At 39.8% G+C, this 25,431-nt stretch overlaps 1 protein-coding gene across 4 annotated transcripts in view; it reads left to right on the plus strand.

Moving 5' to 3' along the window:
• Window positions 1-25,431, plus strand: part of GEMIN8 (gem nuclear organelle associated protein 8) — a 36,612-nt gene that overhangs the window by 4,279 nt on the left and 6,902 nt on the right. For 3 of the 4 annotated variants that reach the window (XM_069770359.1, XM_069770358.1, XM_069770360.1), the window contains 3 exons: window positions 305-341; window positions 3,115-3,541; window positions 21,338-23,363. In XM_069770359.1, coding sequence (XP_069626460.1) covers window positions 339-341; window positions 3,115-3,541; window positions 21,338-21,588 — 681 coding nt within the window. In that variant the 5' untranslated portion in view covers window positions 305-338 and the 3' untranslated portion in view covers window positions 21,589-23,363. Of the gene's footprint in view, window positions 1-304; window positions 342-3,114; window positions 3,542-21,337; window positions 23,364-25,431 lie in introns of those variants that run through there. The other variant, XM_069770361.1, reaches the window with a different exon arrangement.

Consider the following 25,431-nt stretch of genomic DNA (forward strand, 5'->3'; position numbering starts at 1 on the left):
AGGGTGAGAGAAAATAGAAAAGGGTAATGGGGAGAAAAAACTGTTCACTCCCAGCGTTTTAGGCTGCATGGTGTAGAAGGCTCCCTTTTAACCTTCTTATTGTAGTGTAGAATTTTAAGGAATGGGATTTTTACTGATGCCAAACAAAAACTATATATAAGAGACTTCAGCTAGCCACAACAGAGGAGGGATATTTGATAGCTGTAGGCAATAGTACTCAAGTTGAACAAAAATATATTCAGTGCTTGTGACCGTCTTAATACATATATTTTTATGTATTAAAAACTATTGTTTTCTTTTCTAGTTCACCTTGATCACCAGAACAAACTCCACAAGAGATGGTAAGCGGTCTTCATGGGTTTCTATGTGATAACTTAGTCACATTTTATATACAAAATGCGTATAAACACTTTTATTGAACTGTCAGTGCAGACATGTAAAAATTAGATGTGAAAGTAGCTAAATTGCTTTGAAAATAGAATTCATGTTACAACAGTGAATGATTTGTCTACTCCTGGGAAGACTCCAGAGACATAACAGGAAAATAACAGAGGACTGTGATCATTTGCCTTAGATTTATAGCTTTTGTTTCCTTGAGGAAATCTCATTTCCATTTATTCCACAGCTGAAAAAGCACAGACATAGAACTCAGTTAAACTTTAAAGTGTTCCTTTCCCTTTTCCACCCCAATGTAAAACATTTCTGTATTTCTTTTTTAACAGATGTAGTTTTAAAATTCAAATGTAAAATGGATTTTCAAGGGTCATTTTCAACAAAAAAGCCACAAAAAGTAGTTGGACAGGCACCAGCATCACAGTTCTGTCTACATGAACTGGCTTTTTGTCTTCCTTTCCCCTAAATTAACAACTGGAGCTAGTCAGCTAGACAAATCGGCCAGCTGGATTCCAGAGCTTTCAGTAAAGTCATGAAGGCCCTTTTTAGAAACATTTTAGAAGAACTGGAGATAATTTTTGAGCTTTAAAAGAATACGTTGTCTACTTTGGAAATACATAGAATGTAGGAGATACCTGCTTTTGTCAAGCTTCATGATGTTTCAAAACTGGATTTTTAAGTAGTGGAAAAAATAGACAAAATGTTCTAAAAGTAACCTGTGAATGTATCAGACTTGACAAGAGGACATTCTTATCTGACTGCTGAAGGATGAGGAGTCAGTGTGACATTCTTAAGCAAAGAAAGAACAGTAAATAAAACATTGTTCATCCTAGCTTTTAGGTGGTTAGATGATAAAGGATGAAGAAATACCATATGGAAGGCAGATGCTTTTCTTGCACCCACTCATTTTAGGAATAAATATTTTGAAATGCATGGTCTTGTAGCAGCACAATGTTACACCAAGAGGAGAATCAGAGTGAAGTTTCACCTCCATGAATTGTTACGTTTTGAGGAAAGATAATTTATCTGGACTTCTAAATCACATAGCTGACCCCCACAGCCCTTCATAAATAGGGTGCAATTTTTGATCAGGAATGTCTTAAGGAATGCAGATTTATTGTGGTGGGTTTTCTTTATGGACTCTATTAGCTGGAGGTATTTCGTTTCTGAGAGCACTTACCAATGACCTTAAAAAGTGATAGCATTTATAGATCTCTTATGGGATAATGGGCTCAATTTTGCAGAAGGAAGGGAAACATGAGAGTTAAAAGTATGATTCCAAACTGTCTAGCATTTGCATTATTGCCTGAGAATCAGAAAGTGAAAACAAATGTAAGTAAATGCAGTTAACCTCTCTTGATATTGTTAGCATTAAATGGAAAGTTTTTCTTAGGTTTGTTTTCTCTGTTTTGTTTTGGGATTTTTTTTTCCCCCCAGAAAATCATTCTTTTAAGGCTACGGAATGGTGCCAGTGCAGATCAAGAAAACATGCTTAAAGAAAGATTTTTGTCTTGTATGCCCTTTTTTAAAAAAAAAAACCAACCACCTAATAAAGGACCGTAAATGTCACATTCATCTCTGAAAACCTCAGCTAATCTTGCCGTAGCTTTGAGTGTTTGCCAAAAGGTGGCTTAATTAAAATTCTTCCAATTTAAAGTACAAGCATTCTGTTTTGGCCCAGATAAAAGATTTTCTATGGAAATTAAGATGTGGAGGAAAGAAAAAAACATTTGCTATTTATTTTACTTGTTCTAGACTCTGGTTTACTTTATGGCCTTCTTTTAAGATCCTCTATTATCCCCTCTTTTTGAGAGTGGGATGAGGGAGATGAAATGGCCTGCAGGAAGGGGGCTTAAGGCTAGGGGAACTGTGGAGCTTTGTAGTTGCTGGTGAAATCTGAACAGCATTAAACTGTTTTTTTAGGAAAACAGATTAGCTAAAAGATAGGAGAAGGTGTGTTACAGTATGTTTCGTTCTATAGAACTATTTTTCCGTGTACTTTATCAGTGGTACTTTATTACCCCTTTTCATATGTTGGTTGCTGATGAGTACAAAAGGGAGATTTACTGGCAGCTTGCACTTGGCTAAATACAATCTTGTTTTTGATCGAGGCCATGATGGATATATGAACTTGGCTGAATTGCCATTTGACCTTTTCTGAGAAACTTATTTTGGCAGGCAGATGGAGGAAATATGTTACTGGATAAAATGAATGCCTTTGTTTAATATGGAGGAATTTTAATCTCTTGTGTTTTCTGTCTGCGGATTTGGAAATCAGGTGTAGGTTGTAATACATACACCTTGGAATGATTCAGTTCTTAGAGCTCACATGAGCAGCTAAGGAGTTGTGGAATATATCCACACAGCATAGCCCCTAGAAGGAACTGAAAAGAACTGCATGAACACTTGGAAAATACCTTCTGGACACTAAAACTTCTCTGTTGCTAATTCTTCACTGGTAGTTGTGTGGATGCAAAAACAATCTCTTGTAAGAGTAATGAAGTGTATTGTACTTGCACTGTGTTAATACTTGTCCTCTTTCAGATCTATATGGTTTATCATAGGAAAAGGATGACTAATGATTAAAAGGCAGGCTTTGTGCTTGCATTTACAGTGTTTCTCCCCTCCATTACCATTTGTTTTCTCTCTTTCTTTTTTTTTCCTTTTTTTTTTTTTTTTTTACTTTGTGTTCTTTCCCTCTCCCCCATGTTTTGGCCACAGGAAGACACTGAGCCGTGGTATTCTCAGCAAGTGTATGCAAGATACTGGAAGCACTATGACTTAGCCATGCGCTGGATGCGTAGACACCAGAAAGCCTACAGGAAAGCCATGGAATCCTTTTATCACCTACCGTGGCATCCTTCTGCAGCCTCACCAAGTAGCCGCTACTCAGATTGGGATGGGAATGATCTCCCATGTACTCCAAACTATTCTTCCAGCTATAGCCCCCATGGCAGAGCTCCGTACCATAGGGGAGCTCAGCAGTACACAGATGCACACCAAGGGAGGGAGGATGATGACAGGGACGCTAAAATGGAGGAGGACTCTGAGTCTGAAGGGGAGATAGAATATGACTTGAGTAACATGGAGATCACAGAGGAGCTTCGCCAGTTTTTTGCACAGACAGAGAGGCACCGGGAAGAACTGCGTAAGTCCATTCTGTGTTTTCTGGTACATAAGATTGGGTGATGGATGGCTTCAACATTTACAGGTTTTGTAAGAATTTACAGAAACAGGCACTGCAAGTGAGCAAGGCAAACAGAATGAAGTAGGCAAAACTGATGGGTGCACTTAAGCACCATTCATTAGAAATAAGTCTCAGAAAATGTTTGAAGGTTTTTTGGTAAGAGAGAGAGAGAAAATTATGTCTGTAAAGAGGAGAATAATACATTTGTCTAGAAGACAATATTCATTTTTAGTGCCAAAGGAAAAACTCCAGAATTTTTACGGTTAAATCTTGCTAACATGCTGTATGTCTGAAAGGGGAACACAGAGGAAGTGCTTTACTACATCACTGAACCCTAGAGTAAGCCTCAACGTATTTTATAACACGGAGCAGCCATTTTGTTTGTTATTCTTTGGCTAACCAAACAGCAAAATTTTATGACCTTTTTCTTCTCCCCTTGCATCCCTAGGGTAGTCTTCATTCTGTACTATACCACACGTTTCTCTTTGTTTTGCGTCTTGATCTGGACCCAAGTCCTTAAGCAGGGAATATAAGCCAAAGACTTAAGATTTTTCTCAGGTCTTGATCCTCAGAGGTATTGGTCATTTTTGTTTCTTTGGAATCCTTAAAAGAAATAGAAGATCATGCTGTACTTTATTGACACTTTACTACACATACAAATGTTGTAGGCAGATTTATTATCTGTTTTAAAAAAGCAGCATGATGAAAATAACTTTTCCCACATGACTCCAACAGGAAATACCCAGAATGAATGTTTAATAGAGCTTTCTCTGCTTTCTCTGAAAGAGGGAGATGTTCTAAAGATGCATAATAAAGGCAATGGTTGGGAGGGAGAGAGAAAAATTGTGTTATTTTAAGTTCTCTGATCAGAGGGTATCTGGTGAGCTGAAACACCTCAGCCTAACTTCACACTTCCCATCAGTATGATTCACAGTCGATCTAGTTAGCAGAGGAAAGTGAGTTAAGGAGCTTGGTGGTGGTGCCTGACATGGCATCCCTTTCTCATCATGCTTTTGCAGAATCAGCTTGGTGTTCTCTGTTGAAATGTTCCTTTGGTGACGTACAGGATGCTTTTAAGATGCTCGGCTACTTCTGGAAATGCAGTACATTTTCTTTGGATTTATTTTGTCTTTATGGTTAGTAGTGTTTAAAGGTATGCAAGTGATTAAAGTGGTATCCTGGAAATTGGGAAATCTGGGCTCAGAGTTGTTCTCTGTTGCAAATATCCTATATGACCTTGGTATAGCTATTTAATCTCTTCCTGACCCCTCGCTGGCTGCGATTGCTAAAAATATGATTTGATTCTTTATGATGAGCAGGTGAATTGGGAAGAGGTTTGTGACTCAGAACACAGATTTTACTTTTGTTCCTTCCACCACAGTGGTACTTGGAGCTTTTTGGAATAATTAGCTCTCTGCTGTGTGCCATGTACTAGCCTAGTTCTGGGTAAGTGTAACTCCAATCACTTCAGTGGCACTATTCCAGATCTTCATGCAAGTTTAAGCAGAATCTGATTTTTACCTACTGCATGCCTCACTTTCTTTAGTAGTTTCCCTGATAAAGTGAGGATAGTAATAATAATCATCTGTAATTCCTCAAAGCATGAAAAAGTAAGCAAGTACTTGATTTAATTGAAATTTAAAAGTGCCACAGAACTCTTGGGTGAACGGTGCTATCTAAATGCTAATTTTGTGAGTAATTAAAAATACAGTATGATCTTGGTTCAGAAATGATTTTTTCTTGTGCAGTCGGGGAAAAGGAAAAGAGAATAAATTTTTAATTCTGTTGAAGTTTCTCAAAAGAAGAAACATAAGCAGCAGGAGGAGGGGAAAATCATTGTTTTCCTGATGGTGTGGAAATGAGCTGGTATGGAGACTATGTTGAAGGCAGTACCACTGTACTTCAGGAGGTAGTGTTACTAATTTTCCTGGATGCGGTTTCTGAACAAAATGAAATTTAGGGGTTCATTAAGCTTCGATCCATAATGATGCTATCATGTTATATCTTTCATACTGTGCTGAAGAATGATAGTCGTTCTGTATCGATGCTCAAGAAGATGGAGATAATGCATCCACAGAAGAAACCTGCAGTTACTTAAGTATTTCCTCTCTGATGCCTTTTCCTGTTAATCCCAAACTGTGTGTTCTGGACTGTCTCCCCCCCACCTTAGGATCAGATTTGTAGGGAAAGTTGGACACTATAAAGCTGAATGCCTGAAGTTTAGGTATCTGTGTCTGGAAGAGACATTTGTAATGTTGAGGTACGAGTTTTAAATTTTCTCTAAACTGAATGAGAATGGGTATGTCAAAGCAGAATACCAATAGTGACCTTGATGATCAGTTGAACTATAAGGCAGCTGTTAGGGAACATTAAGGGTAAGGCTGGGTCTCATGTTTTCTTTCTCTGGCATAAATAAGGGGCTCCAGGTGGAGTTCACAGCCTTTGACCCCTGCACCTTGTTACGCACTTGGGAGAAGACACCTGGCTTGCTCTTCTTTTAAAATGAATGCTATGCAGGAGTTTGATATATGTTTATTGGCAACTTACTGAAGTATGAGACACATGGGAAAAGAAGAGCAAGGGGACAAATAAAAAGGGGAAGATGGCACATAAGTAAGGCAATATTAGTGCAGAAGGTGGAGGTCTGATTTATCTTTGTGAAGGATGACTTCCATTAGTCTGGTGTTTTTCAAGCCCTGCAAAATTAGGAAATACTGTGCAGCATTAATGCAGCTATTTTGGACATGCATAATGAGAGTCTTGATTTACCGAGAAAGATATAGGTGGTTCCCACACATGATCCATGTCGCATCAACATGTAGAAGGGTAATCAGGTGGACTAAAACGAATCCTAGCTGATGTCAGACTTTTCACTTCTAATGCCTCATCTAGAGTCTGCTGAAGATAAACGTGATCACAGACATCAGAGGATAAAATCTTGCAAATTTTAACTGTGGAAGACTTAAATAGGCCTGAGATGTAGGTGGGAAAGGCATTTGTGTCTGGATGGTGATATACAAGCATTAATGCTAATTGCAAAAAGTTTCAAAGATAAGCAAGCCATCATATCAGACTAGCCAAAAAAGAAAACTTCAGGTTTATTCCATATTTCGGTAACTGCCACAAACTTGAAGAACAAGCATATTTGTAACTTCTTCAGTGATTTTTTTTTTTTGGTTTTGTCTTCACAGTGGGCATTTGCAGAGGTGGGCTGACTTGCACAGTAAAGCCTTTGAAACTGGCAAACTCTGAGCCTTGCTGCATGATTTAACACTTCAGCAGTGATACAGTTGTTCACAAACAACCTCCTTTAAAACAATCTCTTTTTTTGGTCTTTGAATTCATGTCAAATTCTTACTAGTTTTTATATTCGTGTCATGTTGCAGTGAAGTTATGTGTTCCTGGAATGCCCCGAAGTAATTGTGAGCAGAGTTTTGCTCAGGCTGTATGAACTCAGACCTATTAATGCACTACAAACTTATCTTGTATTCTAGATATATGGTGCCTTTGGTTAAAATCCCTTACTGACAGTTTTAATGTCTTCCCTCTTCGGTTGTTTCTTCATATGCAATCATAATTATCTAGTGATTCTATTTTTTAGGGGGTTTTCTTGTCAGGCTAGTCTGTTGTTCTGGTTCTTCATGTAACTGGTGATCCTAATATACTGTGCTTCTTAGGGATGTTTTTAGTTGCATTTAAAAGTCTTCCCTCTGGCTGTTGAAAAGGATGTAGTTATTTTTCTGCATTACCATACCTGTCAGACCTAGGTAGTGTACTGAATTCTCCAAGCATGCTAAATGTAAAGGACAGAATACAGTAAGTTGCTTTTTTATATTTGCAAGAATTAAAAGGACAAAAACGAAGAAAGGAAGATTCACAAGCCTAACAGTTCTGTAAATTGTCTAATGGCACATATTTATTACACTTTCAAATTTAGCCTTTGAAACATGTAGTTTGTCCTTATGCAGTTTTTCTTTGTTCCCTTTTTACATATAAGAGAAAATGACTACTGTAATTGAGTGAATAAGGCATTGCAGGTATATTCAGAACCATTCTGTAGTAGTCAACAGGCAATGAGACAGTGTCCTTTATTTAAAAACAAAGAAAAGGAAAGGAAAGTACCATCATGTCAGTTCATTACTGAAGGATAATAGTCTGTCAATTGTTAATGCTAGTTTTTTCCATTAAAGCCTCTGTTTGTATTGCACACACATACCCTCCAGCTTTTCCCAAAATAATGTTGTCTCAACTTAAAATTTTCATGCTAGATGGAAAACCTTTTAAAAAAATTGAAAGGAAATGGTGAATGAAGATGTTTGTTTCAAATCTGTAGGGTTTTTTTACCTCGGGTTTCTTTTTCTCTGAAAGATGACAGTTGCCACTGCCTCTTCCATGAAGAGGGAGTAATGGAATTTGCCATGTTTTGAAACTTGTTTGAATAGTACCAGATCCATGAAGCTTTTGGTTTTGTTTAAGGCCTATGTGCTTCTTTGGACTTTGATGCCGGTTTTTTGCCTCTGTGTTTTCCTTCTTTCCTTCGCTTTTGGTAAATGCTTTTCCCTGTTCTTCGTCTGTCTTTTTCTCCATCAGACTGTAGTTCAGATTTTTACTCTTGGTCACCAGCATCTTTTTTGTTTCTTCTTCCCTACCCTAAACTGTCAAAACAGTGTGGATGGTGAACTTACAAATACCTGCTCAACTTCCTTGGCTTTGTCAGCCTTGTTGTCACATGAACTTTTACCACTCTCTTTAGAAGTTGAATTGCTGAAGCTTCTGAGAAATGCCTGTGAAATAAGAGTGCTCTCTGCAATATGTGTGGGTGCTTGAGAGATGCTTTTGAAGCGTGTCCTTTTGTGAACTGAAGGAAAAATGTGAAAGGCTCTCCTTTTGTACCACATCTCTGCTCCCGATGATTAAACTTTTTATTGTGTAGCAGCAGAATCGTCTCAAGTGCACACACTGTGTCCAATGTAGAGGCAGTGTTATTTGGTACTGGAAGACAACAGCTGAGAAAATGCCTTCTTGCTAGAGAAACAAGGAAAAGTGCCGCAATTTTCCCTCTTTCAATATTGAAAACTAATCTGTACTTGCAAAAATAGAGGGTCTGAATTGTGCTTGGAGAGCAACAGTTGGGCACAGTTTTATATCTGTTTCATAACAGACAAGGTTGTCTTTGTACTAAGTGTATCAATTTGGGAACACATCCATTCCTAGAATATGTGATAGTCAGGAAAATGTCCTTGAATCTCAAGATACTAGAGACAGAATCTGAGCTTAGAAGAATGTATAGCTTTGCTATGTGGACCTATGTCTGGCCTATCAATCCCAACACATTTTGCAATGAATGGACGTTATGCTGTACAGGTGTACTTTGCTGCTACAGCAATTAATGGGAGAGGGACACTAGAAGGCTTGAGGTGCTGCTGAGGAAAGAGTGCACTTTCTGTATCACTGGACCAGATACAGTCAGAAACGGATATCCTCTACTGCATGCTCAGGAGAGTTCTGTGAGGGTTAATACATAGAACTGGAAATTGTATGTCAAGTCCTTATTTGTTATGTGCCTCAGGCTGAGACTGTTTGGCAGCGTTGGCAACCCCTGAAAGTATGCAAGTGCAGGGCCAGGCTTGTTTTGCTGCTAAGGGATGCCCTGGGTTTCAGCTCCTAGGTGGCACCTGAGGATGCTGTGGACCATGCTCCCATGCATGCAGCCTGGACAGTCAGGTGGAGCCAGGGCCTGGGATGCTGCTTCCCTGTCTGCCAGCGGCTGTACTGGGCTCAGTTCTTCCTAAGCATGCTGTGGAGTACTGGTATTTGAGTTATAGCAGGTTTATAGCGAGGAGCATGGGAAAAGAAGCTCATGTGGTTCAGTGTAACTGTAGTGTAGACACTGCTTTAAGAGAAATGCCAAAATGTCAAACACCTCTATTTCCTCTTACATTTGATAGAAATGAAGAATGCTGTCTTAATATGAAAAAATGTATTAAACTTTGGAAACCTGTGTTTGAACTTGTCACCCTTTGTCTGTCTAATGTGTTCTTGTTGTTATCAGGTGGCTTGTTGAGAGGTTTGATTTATTCATACTTATAAGGGATTTTGAGTACCTCAGCAGGAAGTAAGCAAAAGCCTCAGTGGTAGAAGAATGAACAATATGATCTGAGAAGAATTGTTCATTCCAGACCTTTTGCTTAACAGTTACGTTAGATGTCATCCCCATGACCAAAACGTATCCTGTTGACATCATCTTTGCTGAACAAATACGGGATTTGAGCTACACTTTCTCCCAGAGAGCTATTATGCCTAAGTTATTCATGAATCAGTAAGAGAAGTCTGGTAATCTTGTATTGTTGCTGGTCTTAGTAAGCCAGTGCTGTGATAAAATTCCTTCTGACTGGACTTGCCTTGAGGATGTGAGAATAAGATGTGCAGGACAGAGGCAGATCATTGCTCCTCTCAGCTGCCCTGTCCCTCACCATCCGTGTGCTAGATCTGCTTTTGATAGCTGTTTCTTGATGGTTATTGGTCTTAGAAGGATCCCATGGAAACAGGTCAGTAGCTTGTTGTGATGGATTAGCTATTGGAACTTTATCTTTACAAAGAAAATACATGTGGTAACTCAGTTTTAGATCAGACAAGCAGAGCGTCAGCACCTGTTCTGTGTTCATGCAGTTTCCAAGGCTTGAGGGCATTGCTGTGACGTACCTGGGCTCTGCAAAGCTTTGGCAAAGAACCAGCAGGCGGACCCGAGGGCTGAGGGGCCACGTGTGGAACAAGGAATCCTTCCCCAGTCGTCTTGTAAGAGCAAAAATAGCTTTCAGAATGCTATTATGGAAGATTTCTTCATATGGGAGCAGGTTGGTGTGGGAAGACGCAGACACTACTTACACTCAAAACTGGTGCTGGTAGTTTTTTTTTGAAGGCAGGTCTGCCTGCTTGCTTATGCCATTAGCATCTGCAGCTGCTCTGAGTGGCTCCTCTAGTCTTCTCTTCATTCTTTGTCCCTGCAGGGGAGCCTGTGAAAGCAGCTGCAGCTGCTGTGGAAAAGAGCAGGTGAGACCATGCTGACAGACGCAGCTCTAGGGAAAAGTGGCATAAAAGCTACTCTGTGCTAATGGCTCAACTTGGGCAGTCTGTCTTCTGGTTCCATCTACATGCCATGTGCAGCATTTCTGGATCTCCTAAATAATTTTACTTAGGAGAGAGCTCTGTCTGAGTTCTGTGCTGATAAATCTGAATTCATCTGCCTTTAGCATGATACTCTCAATGTTGTAAGTGGACAGTGACAGTGTGGGCTACGAGTTAAGCGTTTTCTAACACAACCTTTTTTGTACCGACAGTGTACAGCACTGGAGTAATTGTGAAAAGCAAATGTCAGAGACTGAGGTGGAAATGGATGTAATGATGTTGTGTGCTTTCCATGCTCTTTATCTACAAAATCTGCTTAGAATCTACAACAGAGCATGGCAGCAAAATATCTCAAGCGTCTCTGTTATAAAGCAATCCACTTGTACAGGTTTGCTTGGAGACACAGTTTACCTCTGTAATTTTAATGGGGTGTTGTTAATGCCAAGACTTCAGAAGCACCATTTGCTTTTAAATGTCTCTCACTGTGGCTCAGTTTTATAAGAAGTGTCCAGATGGAATTCATGTCCATCGTCATTAGGGAAACGTGGGGTGCTGTGGAGGCAGAAACTAAGAGTTTGTAGACTTCCATCTGCCTGGGTCTTTTCGAAACTCATTTCCTCGCATGCTCAAAATCAAGAGAGACAGACAGAGACGTTAGGCTACCCATCTCAGACTTGGGTGGCCTTTACAGACTTCCATCACGACCTTGGACATGCCGTTTGGGACTAGATCCACAAAAGCTTTCAACACAGGTAGAAGTTAGCAACAGATATCCAAAATAATAATCTTTCTCTTCCAACCATGCCTTCCAGGAAGAAGGGAGCAGTCACTTATACCCAAAGGATGATGCATCTTAAACCACAAGGTGCAAGGGAACATTGTCACTCATCTTTTCCAGTGGCTGGGTTGAGCACCTGTGCCACCTTGTGATGTGATCTGTTCTGAAGCCCATTCCAAGGAATCTAAAGCACCTCCTGCTCTAGGAATTCGTGTCCATTTTCTTTTTATTTGGACCTGTAATACAGGAGTGATAGCACTTCCCTGCCTCTCAGGAAAATAGAGAAGGTTGATACGACAACACCGAGAAACAGTTGTGCTGCAGCCATATGAAATACTCAGTACAGATTGATCCAGCTGTTCATCAGTATTACCGTTGTTATTGGCCTCCAAAGTACCCAAACCCATTTATCCAGGTATCAGAGCTTCCCTCTGATATTTTCACGGACATAATATTGTTCTGCAGTACACTGAAATCATGGAGGCCATGTAAAATGAAGAATAAATCTTAAATGGATATTTGTACTGAAATAAATAACATGGGTGTTGTACTATTGATTGTTACTGTTCACATTTAGCTGGATAAGAATCTCCTGGGTTTAATTGCATTTGTAGTTGCTGAAGTGGTGGTTGTTGGTCTAAAAGTCAGCTCTGTATTCACAGAAATTGGAGAAACTTTGCCAAGGAATGTATGTCTCCAAAGAGCGTGCTGGGCCTCAAATTTAATACGGTTGTTCAAATACTAACAAGCCAATGCTGCCGTTCTCTCACTCTGCACAAGCCTTGCAGAGCACCTTCATTTCTAGGAAGTCTGCAATTTCTGATATGGTTGCTGAGCAGAACGGTTGGAAGACTCGCTTTAAACTTCTTCAGTTGTTATTGCTTTGGGATTTTTGGCCACTGGTGTGGTGGGAAGGAGGTTGAAAAATTGTAGAAGAGTCCAGACTATGGAGACTGCATCATGTGTGACATGTTGGTGGAGGAGGTGTTGAGGTGGTAGATGCAGAGCATCTGGCTGGCTTTGGAGGAGTGCAGGAAGAAGTATCTGCCTTTTTCTGATCTCTCCATTTCTCAGTAGGTAAAGCTGGTGATGTATAGTTATTTGCATTCCCTGCTTTTTACATTCTTCCCTTGGCATAAGTTACTGACCTCTGTCATGAATAGGCTGTCAGGCTAGATGGGCTTTTAGTCTGGTGGCTCTGCTCCTCTGAAGTCTTGTCTTCATCAAGTCATTTAAACACTTCCTTCACGTGTGAATTGCCCCACTGAAGAGACAGAGGGGAGGTGTGGAGCTCCCACTTGCGAAGAAGTAGAACTTAACTTTCTGAAGCGCAGGACGCCAGCTGCCTCTTTGAAAGGAGGCAGCACTCAGACTTCTGCTCCAGCAGCCGAGTCTGGAACTAGTTCTAGTGTCAAACCTTTCCCTTTTGTGGAAGGTATGATAGAGGCACATCTGCAGGTTTTCTGTGGCATATTTTCCCAATGGTTTTTTTTGCTGTGTTTTTAATACCAGGCATAGCAATTATCCTTATGTATTTAAGTATATTTCATTTAATTTACTAGAATGCTGAAATGAGCAATGAGGTCAGAGGTAAACTAAGTTTCCAAAGCTCTACCCCTCAGCCCTTTCTTTCACAAGTTGTGACATATTTTGTGGATTCCTTTAGTTTGACCTTCTTTCCAGATGTCTCTTTCAAAACAATTGGTCAGGCAGCACACTATAGTTTACTAACAGCATGGAAAAAAAATGCATATTTACTTGCTGAAAATAAGTTTACCTGGATCAGAGATTGTTATTTAATTCTGCATGTCCATGGTAATACTAAATTATGGACCTGTTGTTTAACTGAAAGGTCAGTTCATATCCAGAGTATGCTTCCTTTCAGAAAATCATTTACGTGGTTACAGGTTGCTCTCAAAACCCCCTGTTTTTCAAATGTTTTTGATAAAGTAGCAGATTTCCCTGCATATATCACCGAGTTACTTTGTCATGTCATACAATAAACCAACTTGAATTCAGCAGTGTAGTCTGTGGCTGGATTCAAGAAAGAAATTTGAATGTAAAGTTGGAATGCGCGAGTTTGTTTTAGCAGAATGACACAGGCTACTTCCTTTTTTTTTTCTTTTTTTTTTTTCCTGAAAGCACCAAACTTTCAGTATTATTTAGCTGTCTAGCGCTCTGTACATCATGGAACAATTTCTTCCAAGTGCATGTGCTTGATTCCTATTCAGGGCACATGTGGAAAAATTGTTGTGAAACTCATGTTTCTTCAATGTGCCTGTTTGCTTTTAAAGAAGCATTTTTAAATATGAACATTTCCTTGTTCAGTCTCTTCTGTGCCATAAATGTATGTGTATATATGGATACAGTTATATATAGATTTCAGTAATCTTTCTGTTTACTCTAGCACTGGTGTCTTTGTCTGGCGTCAGCATTGTTGCCATCAGTGACAGATTGGAGTTGTTTTGGGGGATGGGAGTGCAGAGTCAGCTGGTCTGTATTTAATCTTATTGCTGTAGACTTGATCCTTACTAAAGGCAGCTGCCAGTGCCTGATCCTGTACTAATTTCTAAGCAGTGGTCAGTCAGGAACTTCCTGGCTGTTTAATTCTGTCAGATGGCACAAGTGTACAGTCTGGACACCTTGTTGTCTCTGGTGTGATACAGACCCATGGTTACGCTGGGCTCGCCTGTGTGTTTTCTATCCTGGTTGCATGTATACCTGATTATGAATTACATTTAGATCATTCGGATTTCTAGAGCAGGCTTTCACTTGAGGTTCCACTGGGCTAGCTGGTTGCTTCATGTTTATGGGGTTTGATTGTTTCAGTTCATTTTCTGGTTGGGATAAGAATATCCCTTCTTAAAGAGTTTCACTGTGGAAGGTAATAGAAGAAAATAAAAGAAAGGTGATTTGTTGTTTAGCTGGGCAGTAACCAGTGTAGCCTACTGCTGGAGTAAATATGGACATGAAGGCTTGTATTGTTTCCATCTAGGATCTTTGGCAGTTTGTTTTGGAGACCACAAGACAACCCTTCTTGGGTTTTAATCCTATTTCTAAAACAGAAATCGGCTTCTTTTTTCTCCAGTTAACTGTGTCACTTTCTGCCAGTAACTTAACCCACAGATTTCAGAACAATGTGAGATAATTAATTCTTTAAAACTCTGTCAGGTAGGAAGTTAGATTAATTAAAATTAAATTAATTAATTAAAATCAGATTAATTTTACAGATTCATTAGTGAGGCATGTGTTTAATTATCTTGAGAGTGATACATACTACCCAGTACTAACCATACTACCTGGAAGTGGAACACCTTGGTTCTAACCTTACTTCCTGGCTTTCTGTTAATTTTGATTTCAAAGGTAGTTTCTCTTCACTTGCTGTCTTGGTAAGTAATTTTGCCCTGTTTCTACAGAGCTGTCCTCTTCAAAATGTATAGCAAATCTGTATTATAGTGAAAGAGAAGGTATCAAACTGAGGACTTCATATTTGCAAAATCTGTTTGCTGTCTGCTTAGACAGCTTGTTGCAACTGTGTCTTTCTTAAGGAGCACACTTTCTTGCCTTAGACTGTTTCCTTCTTTTACCAATAGGTTTTCAGTCAGGCTGTGCTTCAGTGAACATGTCTCAGTGCCAAAGCCAGGTTAAGCAGTTTTTCTTCCTAGCCATTCACTCCTACTCCATTGCTGCCCCTTTAGTTCAGCATGTGTGGTGCCAAGACACTGAAGTGTACCAGGATTAAATATAACTTGTTGGGGTTTTTTTGTAGGGTTCACTATGTGGTCCCTTAGACAATTGTAGTGGCATCCTTGAGGGGCCTGGGAGCTGGAGCGTGCAGCTAAGGGAGGAAGGAAGCAGAAACTGCATAAGCTGGTTTTGTAGCTGAGGGAAGAAAAATGTCCATGGAACCATGGTTTCAGACTGCCACAAGCTTGCCAAGGAATCACATCTGCTCTTACTTCAAAGCCTGTAACAGAACATTTTCTTTTTTCTTGAGAATATTGCATTGCTTGTAGATATATGTGGTGAAATATTCAATTTCTTTTAACTCATTCCCTTCTCAACTAGCAGATGGAAAACTTGTCAGTGTAGATACTTGGGGTTTTAATACTTTCAGCGTTTTTGGTAGTTCTCTTTCATGGTGGTTGTGACTCTGGTGACTGAGACGTTATCATTCCAGGCAATTACCCCCCCAAAAAAGTCACTTTTATTCCAAATCAGTGTTTTCAAGCCAGCTACAGCATTTGATTTTTTTCTACATAGGTTAGACTGCTGGCACAGTAAGATACTGCCTAGCTGTCTCCATTTCTTTCAAGATCAGACTTCTCTTTAAAAATGGGAAGGGGGAAGTTACATTGTGTCATCTGTAATCCTTTTTTTACGTTTTTTTGCAAACACAAAGTTTTAAATTTAAGGAGAAGTTTAAACATAAGTCTATTTTCCCCAAGCCAAATCACAGCTAGAATGAGGCTGTTCATTCCGCTATAAAATCGTGTGTCTCTTCTTTCAGTACATTTCCACAATTTCTGTAAGTTGCTTAGTGTTCCAAAGTAACCCCCCAGCAAGGAAGACCGTGCTGTTTTCAGCAACCCGGAATATTTTATCTTTACAGATGCAGGTGTAAGTCACAATTGTTTGTATCTCACAGGCTCCCACTGATGGTAACTCTTGCCCTGCAAAGCTTTGCCCCTGATAAAGAGTAATGCTTAAGATGTCAGCCCTCTGGAAATCCAGAGCTCCGTAGAGCTCTGTAGAAATTAAACTCCTTGAATATCCTGTTTACAAATCCTCAGATTTAAATCCTTATTTTGTTGGAATTCCTTTAGGCAAAGATTTTGGGTTTCCCCATGGTATGCCTGGTTCATGCAAGTACGGGCATAATAAAATGGTCTGATGCTATCACTTCAGAAAAACTCACACATAAGTTTATGGTAAAGGTACTTAGCTTTTCTAGGGAGATGAAGAAGCTGGCATTTTGCGTTGAGAAGCCTGTGTGGGCAGAACATTTAACACAGCAGATAGGCTTGTGGGTAGTGGCATTCAAAAAGAGAACTGTGAGTTTTTAATCAGTAGAAATGGGTAGTGTTTTTAACTGTTAGTGTGGGCTGCTCAAGATCAGCTCAGGTATCATTTAAGACAAGATGAGAAAGCTCAGAAAGTGCATATGCAGCAGTAACAGAAAATCATTCACCATCTGAAATAAGCAGACAAATATGTGAACAGGGGTATAGGTCAGTCTCAAGGAAAAGAAAAAAACAGACCAAGGCTGGGGAAAGTGCAATATTTCGTTGAAGAATAACGTGCTAACTAAGCAAGAAACACAGTCAGTAAAGGCCGTTTGACACTTAGGAGGAGCAAGCCCTCGGTCTCTTGCCATAACTACCATCGTGTGGGGCAGAACATGGCAGACTGCAGAGTGTGTGCACCTAGAAAACTGTGGAGAAGGCTGCCTGTATAAGAAACGTCGTCAGGTTGCATATAATCACTGGCTACAGGGAGCTAAGGGTTGGGTGTATAAATATTAAGAGCTAAAAATGGTACAAGAAACCATACAAATGAATCTTTCGTTAAAAATCCAACATAGATAATTACGCTCCCTACTTTCATCTCCTTTCTCCATGGGGACTTCTCTCCAAATAAGGAAATTTATTTGGGTTTCAGTTTTGAGGTGGTTTTTCTCCTTGTTTTGTTTTTGGTTTGTTTTTTTTCTTTTAATAAGAAAAGGATGAATTTCAGAGAGGAATTTTTTTTTATTACAACTTAAGCTTCTCAAAGGATATTACAAAGAAGGAAGAGCAAAGTAGATCAAACTTGCGGAAAATATATGACATTTTCCTTTCTGTAAAATAAGAGAAACAAGACAGCTGAGTTTCTAAGGGCCTGTGAGGAAAATAGCTTGTCTTGAAGGGCTTAGGTCATAGTTTTGCTGAAAGTATGTAAGAGGGCATTTGTGTGTCCATGAAGCCCCAAATGCAGTGAATAGCTAAGGTGCTAGTTACTGTTTATCCTGCTTTTGGCAGTCCCTGAGGATGGAGGTAGTTGTCTATATTTGTTCACTTTTCAGCTAGTATACCCCAGATTAAGAGTCATCCATGAAGGGTAGGAAAAGTGGCAGGGGGTGGGGGGGAAACAACAACCCAAAACTTTCTTTCAAAAGGCTTGGAATCACTGATGATATCCCAGGATGCAGTGTGAGCTAGGTAGAGATCTCGGTATTCCTTAAATATGAAGAAAAAAGGCTATTTACTGCATTTGGAAAAAGATCTCTCAACTGGTTTTGGCCAGATAATGATGACTTCCCAGCAGAACTGGACTTGGTAGGAATAAGTTAATTCTGAAAAGAGCTTCAAGAGAGGAAGAGCATCTTTGGAAACAAATGGAACTGACCAATTAGGAAAATGTCAGCAATGCTTTTCCTTTGTGCAGGAGCCAGCCACCACTGCAGCTGCCTGCCTGCCTTCTGAACATTTGCACAACACTGTTTCATGATTGGAGGAAGCTTGCCAGTAGTTGAAGCTGAACGCTTTAAAAGAAAGCACGTTTATTTTAGTCTGTGTGAAGTGGAAGGAGGACCTACTTAGAATTGTGTAAAAATTATTTGTTTCACATTTATAACTTGGCAGCACAATGACTTATGAATTTGGAGTGTGAAACTGATTTGAGAATCTGTTCTGAAGCTGGGGACTTCATTGCTGCAGGCAGAGAATTAGTGTTTTGATAAACCTTGATACCTAACTCATGGATGAATATTTGGTGCTTGCTTCAGAGAAATTCTGGTTGCCTCTATAGGTTTAGGTCTATAGACAGTTTATAATTTTGTTTGTTTGTTTTTTTCCATTGTCAGATGCTTGTTGTCATCCTTTTGATGAAGGGGTACTTGCACATTTAACTCAAGTTGCATTGCTTTGTATTGTTTTTAAAGTAAATTTTGAGATAATGGAAAGAACCCAGACTGCTGGAAATAAGAGCAGCTCTACTTCCCAGCCCCTGCCCCAACAAAGAGAGTTTAGTGTGTATCTCAATGGGACAAAACTTTCTCTGCTGTCATCTATTTCTTATCTCTGTGTTTGGCTGGAAATACTGCTTTTGGAAAATCAGTAGTTTACATACCCATTTAGTTCCATGGGTTCTCTTTCCTTGATTGTCCATGACAACAAATGGTGCCATCACTGACAGTGCAGTTTGTCATGGTAGTATCTCTCCACAAATAACCCATTTGAAACTGCAACATATTCCACACAGCTACAGTGGTACTACCAGCAACAGCTACCATGTTTTATGCTCAAATTCAGCCTTTGGTACAAAAAAATGTGGGTCCCTGTAGCAGACTTCTGTCCCCAGCCTCTGCCTGGACTCTGGAGACCTGATTTACATGTCCGAGACTCTGTAATAGAGTTACTCTGGGAATATTTTAACCAGTAGCTATAGAAGAGTAAAAGTCAGGTTAGAAAGTTAAGGGCAGTACATTTGATTAGTGTAAAGTAAAACATATACTCCAGACATTTGTTAGGTAATTTTGAGAATGGAATTCAAATTGGTATTATTATTTTGATTGTTAACATTAGGATCTGCAGGTTTATGAACTACTCTGTGCTACAAAATGGAGATTGATGCACACTAAACTGTAATCCACTCATCCATCCTAAAGCTTCTGCTAGAGACCCATTTAATTTCCAAACAGTAGAATTCATTATCTGTTTCCAGAGAAATTAATTTTTCTTAAGTGTTATTGCGTGCAATGAGCTATTAGAGGGCATTCTACAGCAAGCAGGCGAGGAAGCAGCTGTCTCTAGCATGCAGCTATGGAACTAATGAATAAAAGATTTCCATGGGCAATACATAAGTACAAGGAATTCTCTTTGTGGCCCAAGAGAGTCAACAAATATGGGTTCAATTCATTGCCCTGCCAGAGTTTTGCTGTGTAACCTACAGTGGGAGACATTTTTTTTCTAGTATAGATTCTTGTTTTCTGTCTAACGCTATTCAGTGTAATTTGCATAAAGTTCATGCTTAAAAGCATGTTACCTAGTTGTGTACAGTCTGGTGTCCCAGGAAGTTTGTTTCAATGGGATGCAAGTGACCTGTGTAGTCACAGCCTGTGTGCTATAGCCTGTCCTCATAGTGCTGGGCCCTCTGTAGGCAATGTTAGTTCTTTTAATTCAGACCTTCTGGTTAAAATGGCCTGACACCAAATAAATCTGACTCTTCCAAAAACACATGTGGACTCTAATGTATGTTTCCTTGTGAATTCTGGCAGTGCAGCCCACTTCAGGGGTGTGCCCTTAAAGCAAAATCATATAAAGTGAAACGGCTCTCTGGAATAAATTGCTAACCCCTCAAGCCCTCCTGTCCTTCGACTACCAACACAAAACTGTGGGTGGTGTTTGAAATGATAGGACAAAAGCTTTCTGTATCCCTGTCAGACAAACAGATGCCAAAATCGAAATTTCTGATTATACTGTTTAAAATATCTATTTTCTGCAAATGAGGTATGGGGAATAATTCATTTAGGAAGGCTGACAGACAGTCAGTTGGCTGCTCTGTACAGTACTTTCCAGCGTAAAAATAAACGGCAGATGTTTGACACAGATACGTCAGGATACTTAACTTTGGGTTAGGGTTTGCAGATGTTACATGTTTTGTGGAAGCTAAATCTCTGCCTTAGGGAAAGGAGGGAAGAGGTACATGGCACCAAAAGCTGAGAAGCACGTCCTGTATGTGATTAATGCATCCTGACCTGTGGACACTCTGTCCCTTTTGATGTTAAAAAAAAAAAAAAAAAAAAAAAAGCTGTCATTAGTAGTGAACTGTTTCAGTGATGCAGTTTTGAGAACCCTCATTTGTCCTTGGTAGGCAAAGGAGTGCAACTGCCAGGTGATTTTCTTCACCTTGTAGAAATGTCCCCATAAGAGGAGAGTCTTGTATAGCACTTTGCTGTTTTAATGGCACAGAGCATTATTTGTTCCATCAGAGCAGCACCCAGGAAGTAGAGGTAAGTTTGGGCACGCAAAATCAAGTTCTTGCTTCCTGATAGGGCTTACCAAAGAGGATTTTTGATGACAGATTGGTCCAAATGTTTCACCTCTCTGAACTGTTTTAAATCCTCTTTAAAAGATGTGGTGCAGGGCTTTATGTTGGGTGCTGTTTTGGTTTGCCTTCAGAGCAATAGCAGTAAGGCTGCCAGTTTTGAACTTTGCAAGTCTTGAGAAATGGATGAGGTTGGATAGTTTATCTAAATGCAATGCTTACAGCTGTGTTTCATTGGATGCACTTAATGGCAGACACTTGCATGACAGACTGATTTGTTCATTTTCAGAGTAGTAACTGATTACATTTTCTCTTGGCTATGGTTCAGCTAAAGGTGCATTGTCCTGTGCATTGTTTCCTTATCTCAGCTGCTAAGTCATTACTTTGGAAGCAGCTCTCTTGTTTGGGGTTGGGTGGGTTGGTTTTGGTTTTGTTTGGGGTTTTCTGGTTTTTCTTCTGCTTTTCGGGGCATGTGTATGCTGGGGAGAAATGAAGCAATGCTGATTTTTACTTGTTATTATTAATACAGAGTTTCTCTACAGTTTTAGGATTCAATTCCTGGATCTTCCTCCTTTCTCCCCACTTCTTCCAGCCTGGCTTTATCATGTTATTTAGTAGGAGTTTGTCACTATGCATAATGAGCACAGCAGGACGAGTAACATGCAATTTGTTTTGTAAGTTGCAGAAGTTGGCTGAACCTAGAATGTGTGGATCTCGGCCCTCTAGACCCAGCACGAATTTGAATATGAAATATTTAAAAAGTTAAAATAAAATGTGATTGGTTTCATAGCTCAATAATTTACATCTCCTGTGGTTTGTTTGTCTAGGGAGACAGCAGCAGCTGGAAGCTGAGCACCAGTACGTGGAGGCTGATCAAGACCTTCACAAAAGGATGGGGCGTTCTGTGCAGCCACCTGCAGAAAGACCTGGAGAGAGGCGAATGGCAGAAATGAAGAAACTGTATGGTGCTGAAGCTGCCAAAATCCAGGCAATGGAGGCTGCCATGCAGCTTATCTTTGATAGAAACTGTGATAAAAAGCAGCCCAAATACTGGCCCATTATTCCCCTCAAGCTGTGAGTACCTGGACTGTGCTCTGACATGGCACAGGGCTGTAGGGACAGCTGCCTCAGGTTGTGCTGCTGAAAGAACTGCAAAGTTTTGGTTCTGGTTGGGCTTTGGGGCAGAGGCTGGCAAGGGCAGCATGTTTCTTTGCCCTGTGTTCCTTTTACACTGTCTGTCAGCGATGCTCACAGTCCATTCTACCTACATAGAGTTGTCAAGTAGTAATAGGAGGGACAGTAATATCAAACCTGTCTAAAGTCATAGTTTCACTCATTTGATACCTGCCTGCCTTGCTTGCAAGGAACATAAGCATCTATACTCAGTGAACTGGGAAAACTGAAAGTAATGTGAAAAAGAAAAAGACTATACGAATTGTCTGTTCTTCCCATTTAGGAAATTGAATGATCCCATTTTTTAGTCTTGTTTAACGTAGCAGCATTTGGATCCTGTTTAACACAGCACAGCTTGAAGTGTTATGTCTGCTAATCTTGGATTTTTTTTGAGAACCAGGAGCCCACTGGCCAAGATACAACATATCGAATTACTGTAGCCCAGCCATTTGAATTCTTTTTCAGAGGTTTATAATAAAGCAGGAAGTTTTTCTTCCAGACTGATACTTGTCTGGCACAAGTTTGACTCTAAAGCAACATTATATAGAAAAATGTTTTAATGAAGGGGGAAGGGGGGGGAGTCGGCGAGAAGCCTGATGTGGCCCTGTCTGTTAGAGATCTGTTTAGCAGAAGAGAAACTTAAGAGGACAAAGCACTCTTGGGGCCAGTGCCTGCAGTGACTTTTGCCATTCTAATAAAAAGCATGTAGTTGGTTTCAAGCTTTAAAGAAGATGTATTAGTTTGATAGACTAAGGGTACATCTGTACGCTGTATATCGAGGTGTGGAAGCCATGTAGCCCTGAGGGCTATGTTTATTTTAGGTGCAGCTTTCTGAAGGCCACCTGCATATTACATGCACAAAGCTTAAATGTAGGCAAGTTAAATGTGCCTCTGTGCATACTCATCCATCTGTGCAGACTGTTTGGCTCCACTGCTGTCACTCTTTAATTTTGGTCAGTTATGCTTGCTCCACTGATAGCTGACCAGGTAGAGTGAGGCACACAAATGGTCTGTGTAAGAGAGGCAAAGTTGGCCCCTCAATACTGGTGACTCCTTAGAAAATGGTACCCTAAACACTTCCAAGGACTTTCTGTGAAGCACTGCTGCTATGGATCATTGTGTGCTGAAGGGCTGTAGTTTGTATTAAGCAGCATTTCCGTGCCAGGGCAAAGGAACCTTATACTGTTTTAATTGTGACAAACATTCATGTGCCTATCTGGCAACAGAGGAAGGTCACAACTAAAATTCTAACTTCAGTTCATGCCTGCTGTGTCTGGTGTATCTCTGTAGCATGTGTAGTTTGTCATACCCACCAGCAGTTGCTGTGCCCTCTGCAGCAGCCAGCTGCACTAAAACAAGTCTGCAGTGCAGTTTAAAGTATCTTAGGGTTTGCTAGTAGTTACTATGTTTTTTCAAAGCAGCTTTTTCATTTCAGTTCCACCTCCTTCACTTTAGATGTGATGAGATGGAGTTAAATTGAATACAGAAATTAAAAGCCCTCAGTCTCCATGACTTATTGCTGGTGTGATTAATCCAAATAACTTGTGTGACACAGGAGAGGGAAAAGGGTTATGAACAGTCCTGCATTTGTCTTCACTCTTGTTTTTGGCGGGTTTTGTCAGAAATTCAGTGTTTTGTTTGGGTTTCCATTTGTTGACCAAATAAATTCTCTTCATAACACCTTGTAGTTTTTTATATTTTTTTTTATAAACAAACTTCTATACTCCAGCACTCCAGTTCTTATATGCTAAAGCTTTCTTTTAGCTGCTGTATTGTTTAAGGAAGACGGAACTTAAAGCAAGGACAGTTCTAACATATTCAGAAGCATGAAGAGTGTTGACAGGACTTTCACAGGAATGCTAGTCAATGCCACATGTGTGGTATGCTACAAAATGAATGGGAGGGCTGTTGCATCTGCTGGGGGAAAACCCTGTCTCAGATTAACGTGTGTAGGTGTCTCTTCCAATTTGAAATGTTTCCAGTGTGGTGATGGTGATGGTGTCTCCCCCGTGCAGTTCAGTACAGAAGAAAGAAAGGATGGGTAGGACTGGGCTGTTCTTACTTTTCAACCCAATTCCCAGTTCTTACTGTATTTTTTTTCTGCATCCAGCTGGTTCTTCTAGCAGAAGCAAAAATTCTGGTCTCCAAAAGTATTTGTAGAGACTTCATACAAGACAAAAGTTGAATTCCTTTCCTACTTCATCTAAAACATTCAAGAAATTTCCTTGCCTTTGGTTCTTTTAGCTATTTCTTAGAGGGTTTAATATGCTTAATGAGGTTGGAATTAGAGAGAACTGGATGAAGTGTTCCCTAGGAACTATGTACTAAGGCCTGCAAGGGAGGAATACACTACTGCAGACTTAGAATTGCTGCCAAATAATCTCTATGCTGCTCCTGAATTTCAGGAGATGGGCTGTTGCTGGTAGTTGGCCAGATGTCCCATTTTGCTGGTAGTTCAGTGAAACTTGGAGATTTTGTGTTGTGGTTCTTTTACTCCATCTCCCATGTCATTTTACATTTCGAAGAAATATCTCATAAAAACTTGATCGTGGAAGCAATGCAACTGCAACTCAAAAATGCCTGTTCAGTCAGAATGTCTGTAACATTCACCTTTCTTGCATGTATGTATTATGCTGCAATCCTCAATCATGGGACCATGTACGCTTGGTTTTTTTCCCTCCAAATACAATGTTAGGCCAGCCTCTTGACTAGAAGGCAACTGTGATGCCGCGGACTGGATTCTTCCTTGTCCAAAAAGTTGCACCTTTGCTTTCAGTTATGCCAGCTGCTTGTACAGTCCTGCCCAAAGGGAATTCTTCACTTGCTGGTGGTGCTGTTCCTAATGAGTTTTTCCCAGCTCCAGTAGAAGGAATTACACCCCGAAGTCACAAGTACAAGTTGTCATACAAACAATTAAGTCAGAAACTGGTTTGCTCATTTGCTACATGCAAATATGCAAATCAGCTTCATCTTCAGAAGAAGAGTTTGTGATCGGTTGAAGACACTTGGAAGATCAGTCAAAAATTGTCATAGGTCTTTTCTACTGAAAGCATTTCTTAAATCAAAAAACCTTTCCGAACTGGCACAGTATAAATTTAACGTACAAATGAAGCAATGACCTCTATGTTTCCTACTGAAAGAAAAGCTGCTTACTCTTATGCATTGGTGACATTGTCAAGAACACTTGCCCTTTTAGAATTATTACCCCATAAAGCAGCTGACAGTTTAGTATGCCTGTCTGTAAAGCCAAACTGAGAAGAGACTAAACAATTTTGATGAACATAACTTTTCTTTTAATCAACCTTATTGGTAAGTAGTCACCCTTTTTGATGGTAGTCTTGTATAATGGCTAGCTGCAAACATCTTTTACTTGGAAGAAGTTTTAATAAAAAGCAACCTAAATTTCTGTAACAGCCTTTGTGAAGGATAAAAATGTATATAATCCATATGGATTTGTTCACTCATCTTTTTCTCTTTGCAAAAGCTCACTCATTCATTACATGAAATATCTTTTAAATATTGGCATCTTCATCTCTTGTTGCATTAATAGGAGTCCAGCTCTTTGAATAGAAATTGAGAAAAGCAAGAGACTGATACAGCTGCTTCAGTTTGGATTTTTAAGTATGATTTTTGGCATGCTGGTCTGAATATTTTGGCTGAAAGAATTACAGAGGGGCCAAGGTTATTGCCGAAAATGTGAAATACAGTCTGTCAAAAGGAATGAATCATCCAGAACCCTGTTTTCCTT

The sequence above is a fragment of the Haliaeetus albicilla genome, chromosome 25 (genome assembly GCF_947461875.1).
Source record: "Haliaeetus albicilla chromosome 25, bHalAlb1.1, whole genome shotgun sequence".
NCBI lineage: Eukaryota > Metazoa > Chordata > Aves > Accipitriformes > Accipitridae > Haliaeetus > Haliaeetus albicilla.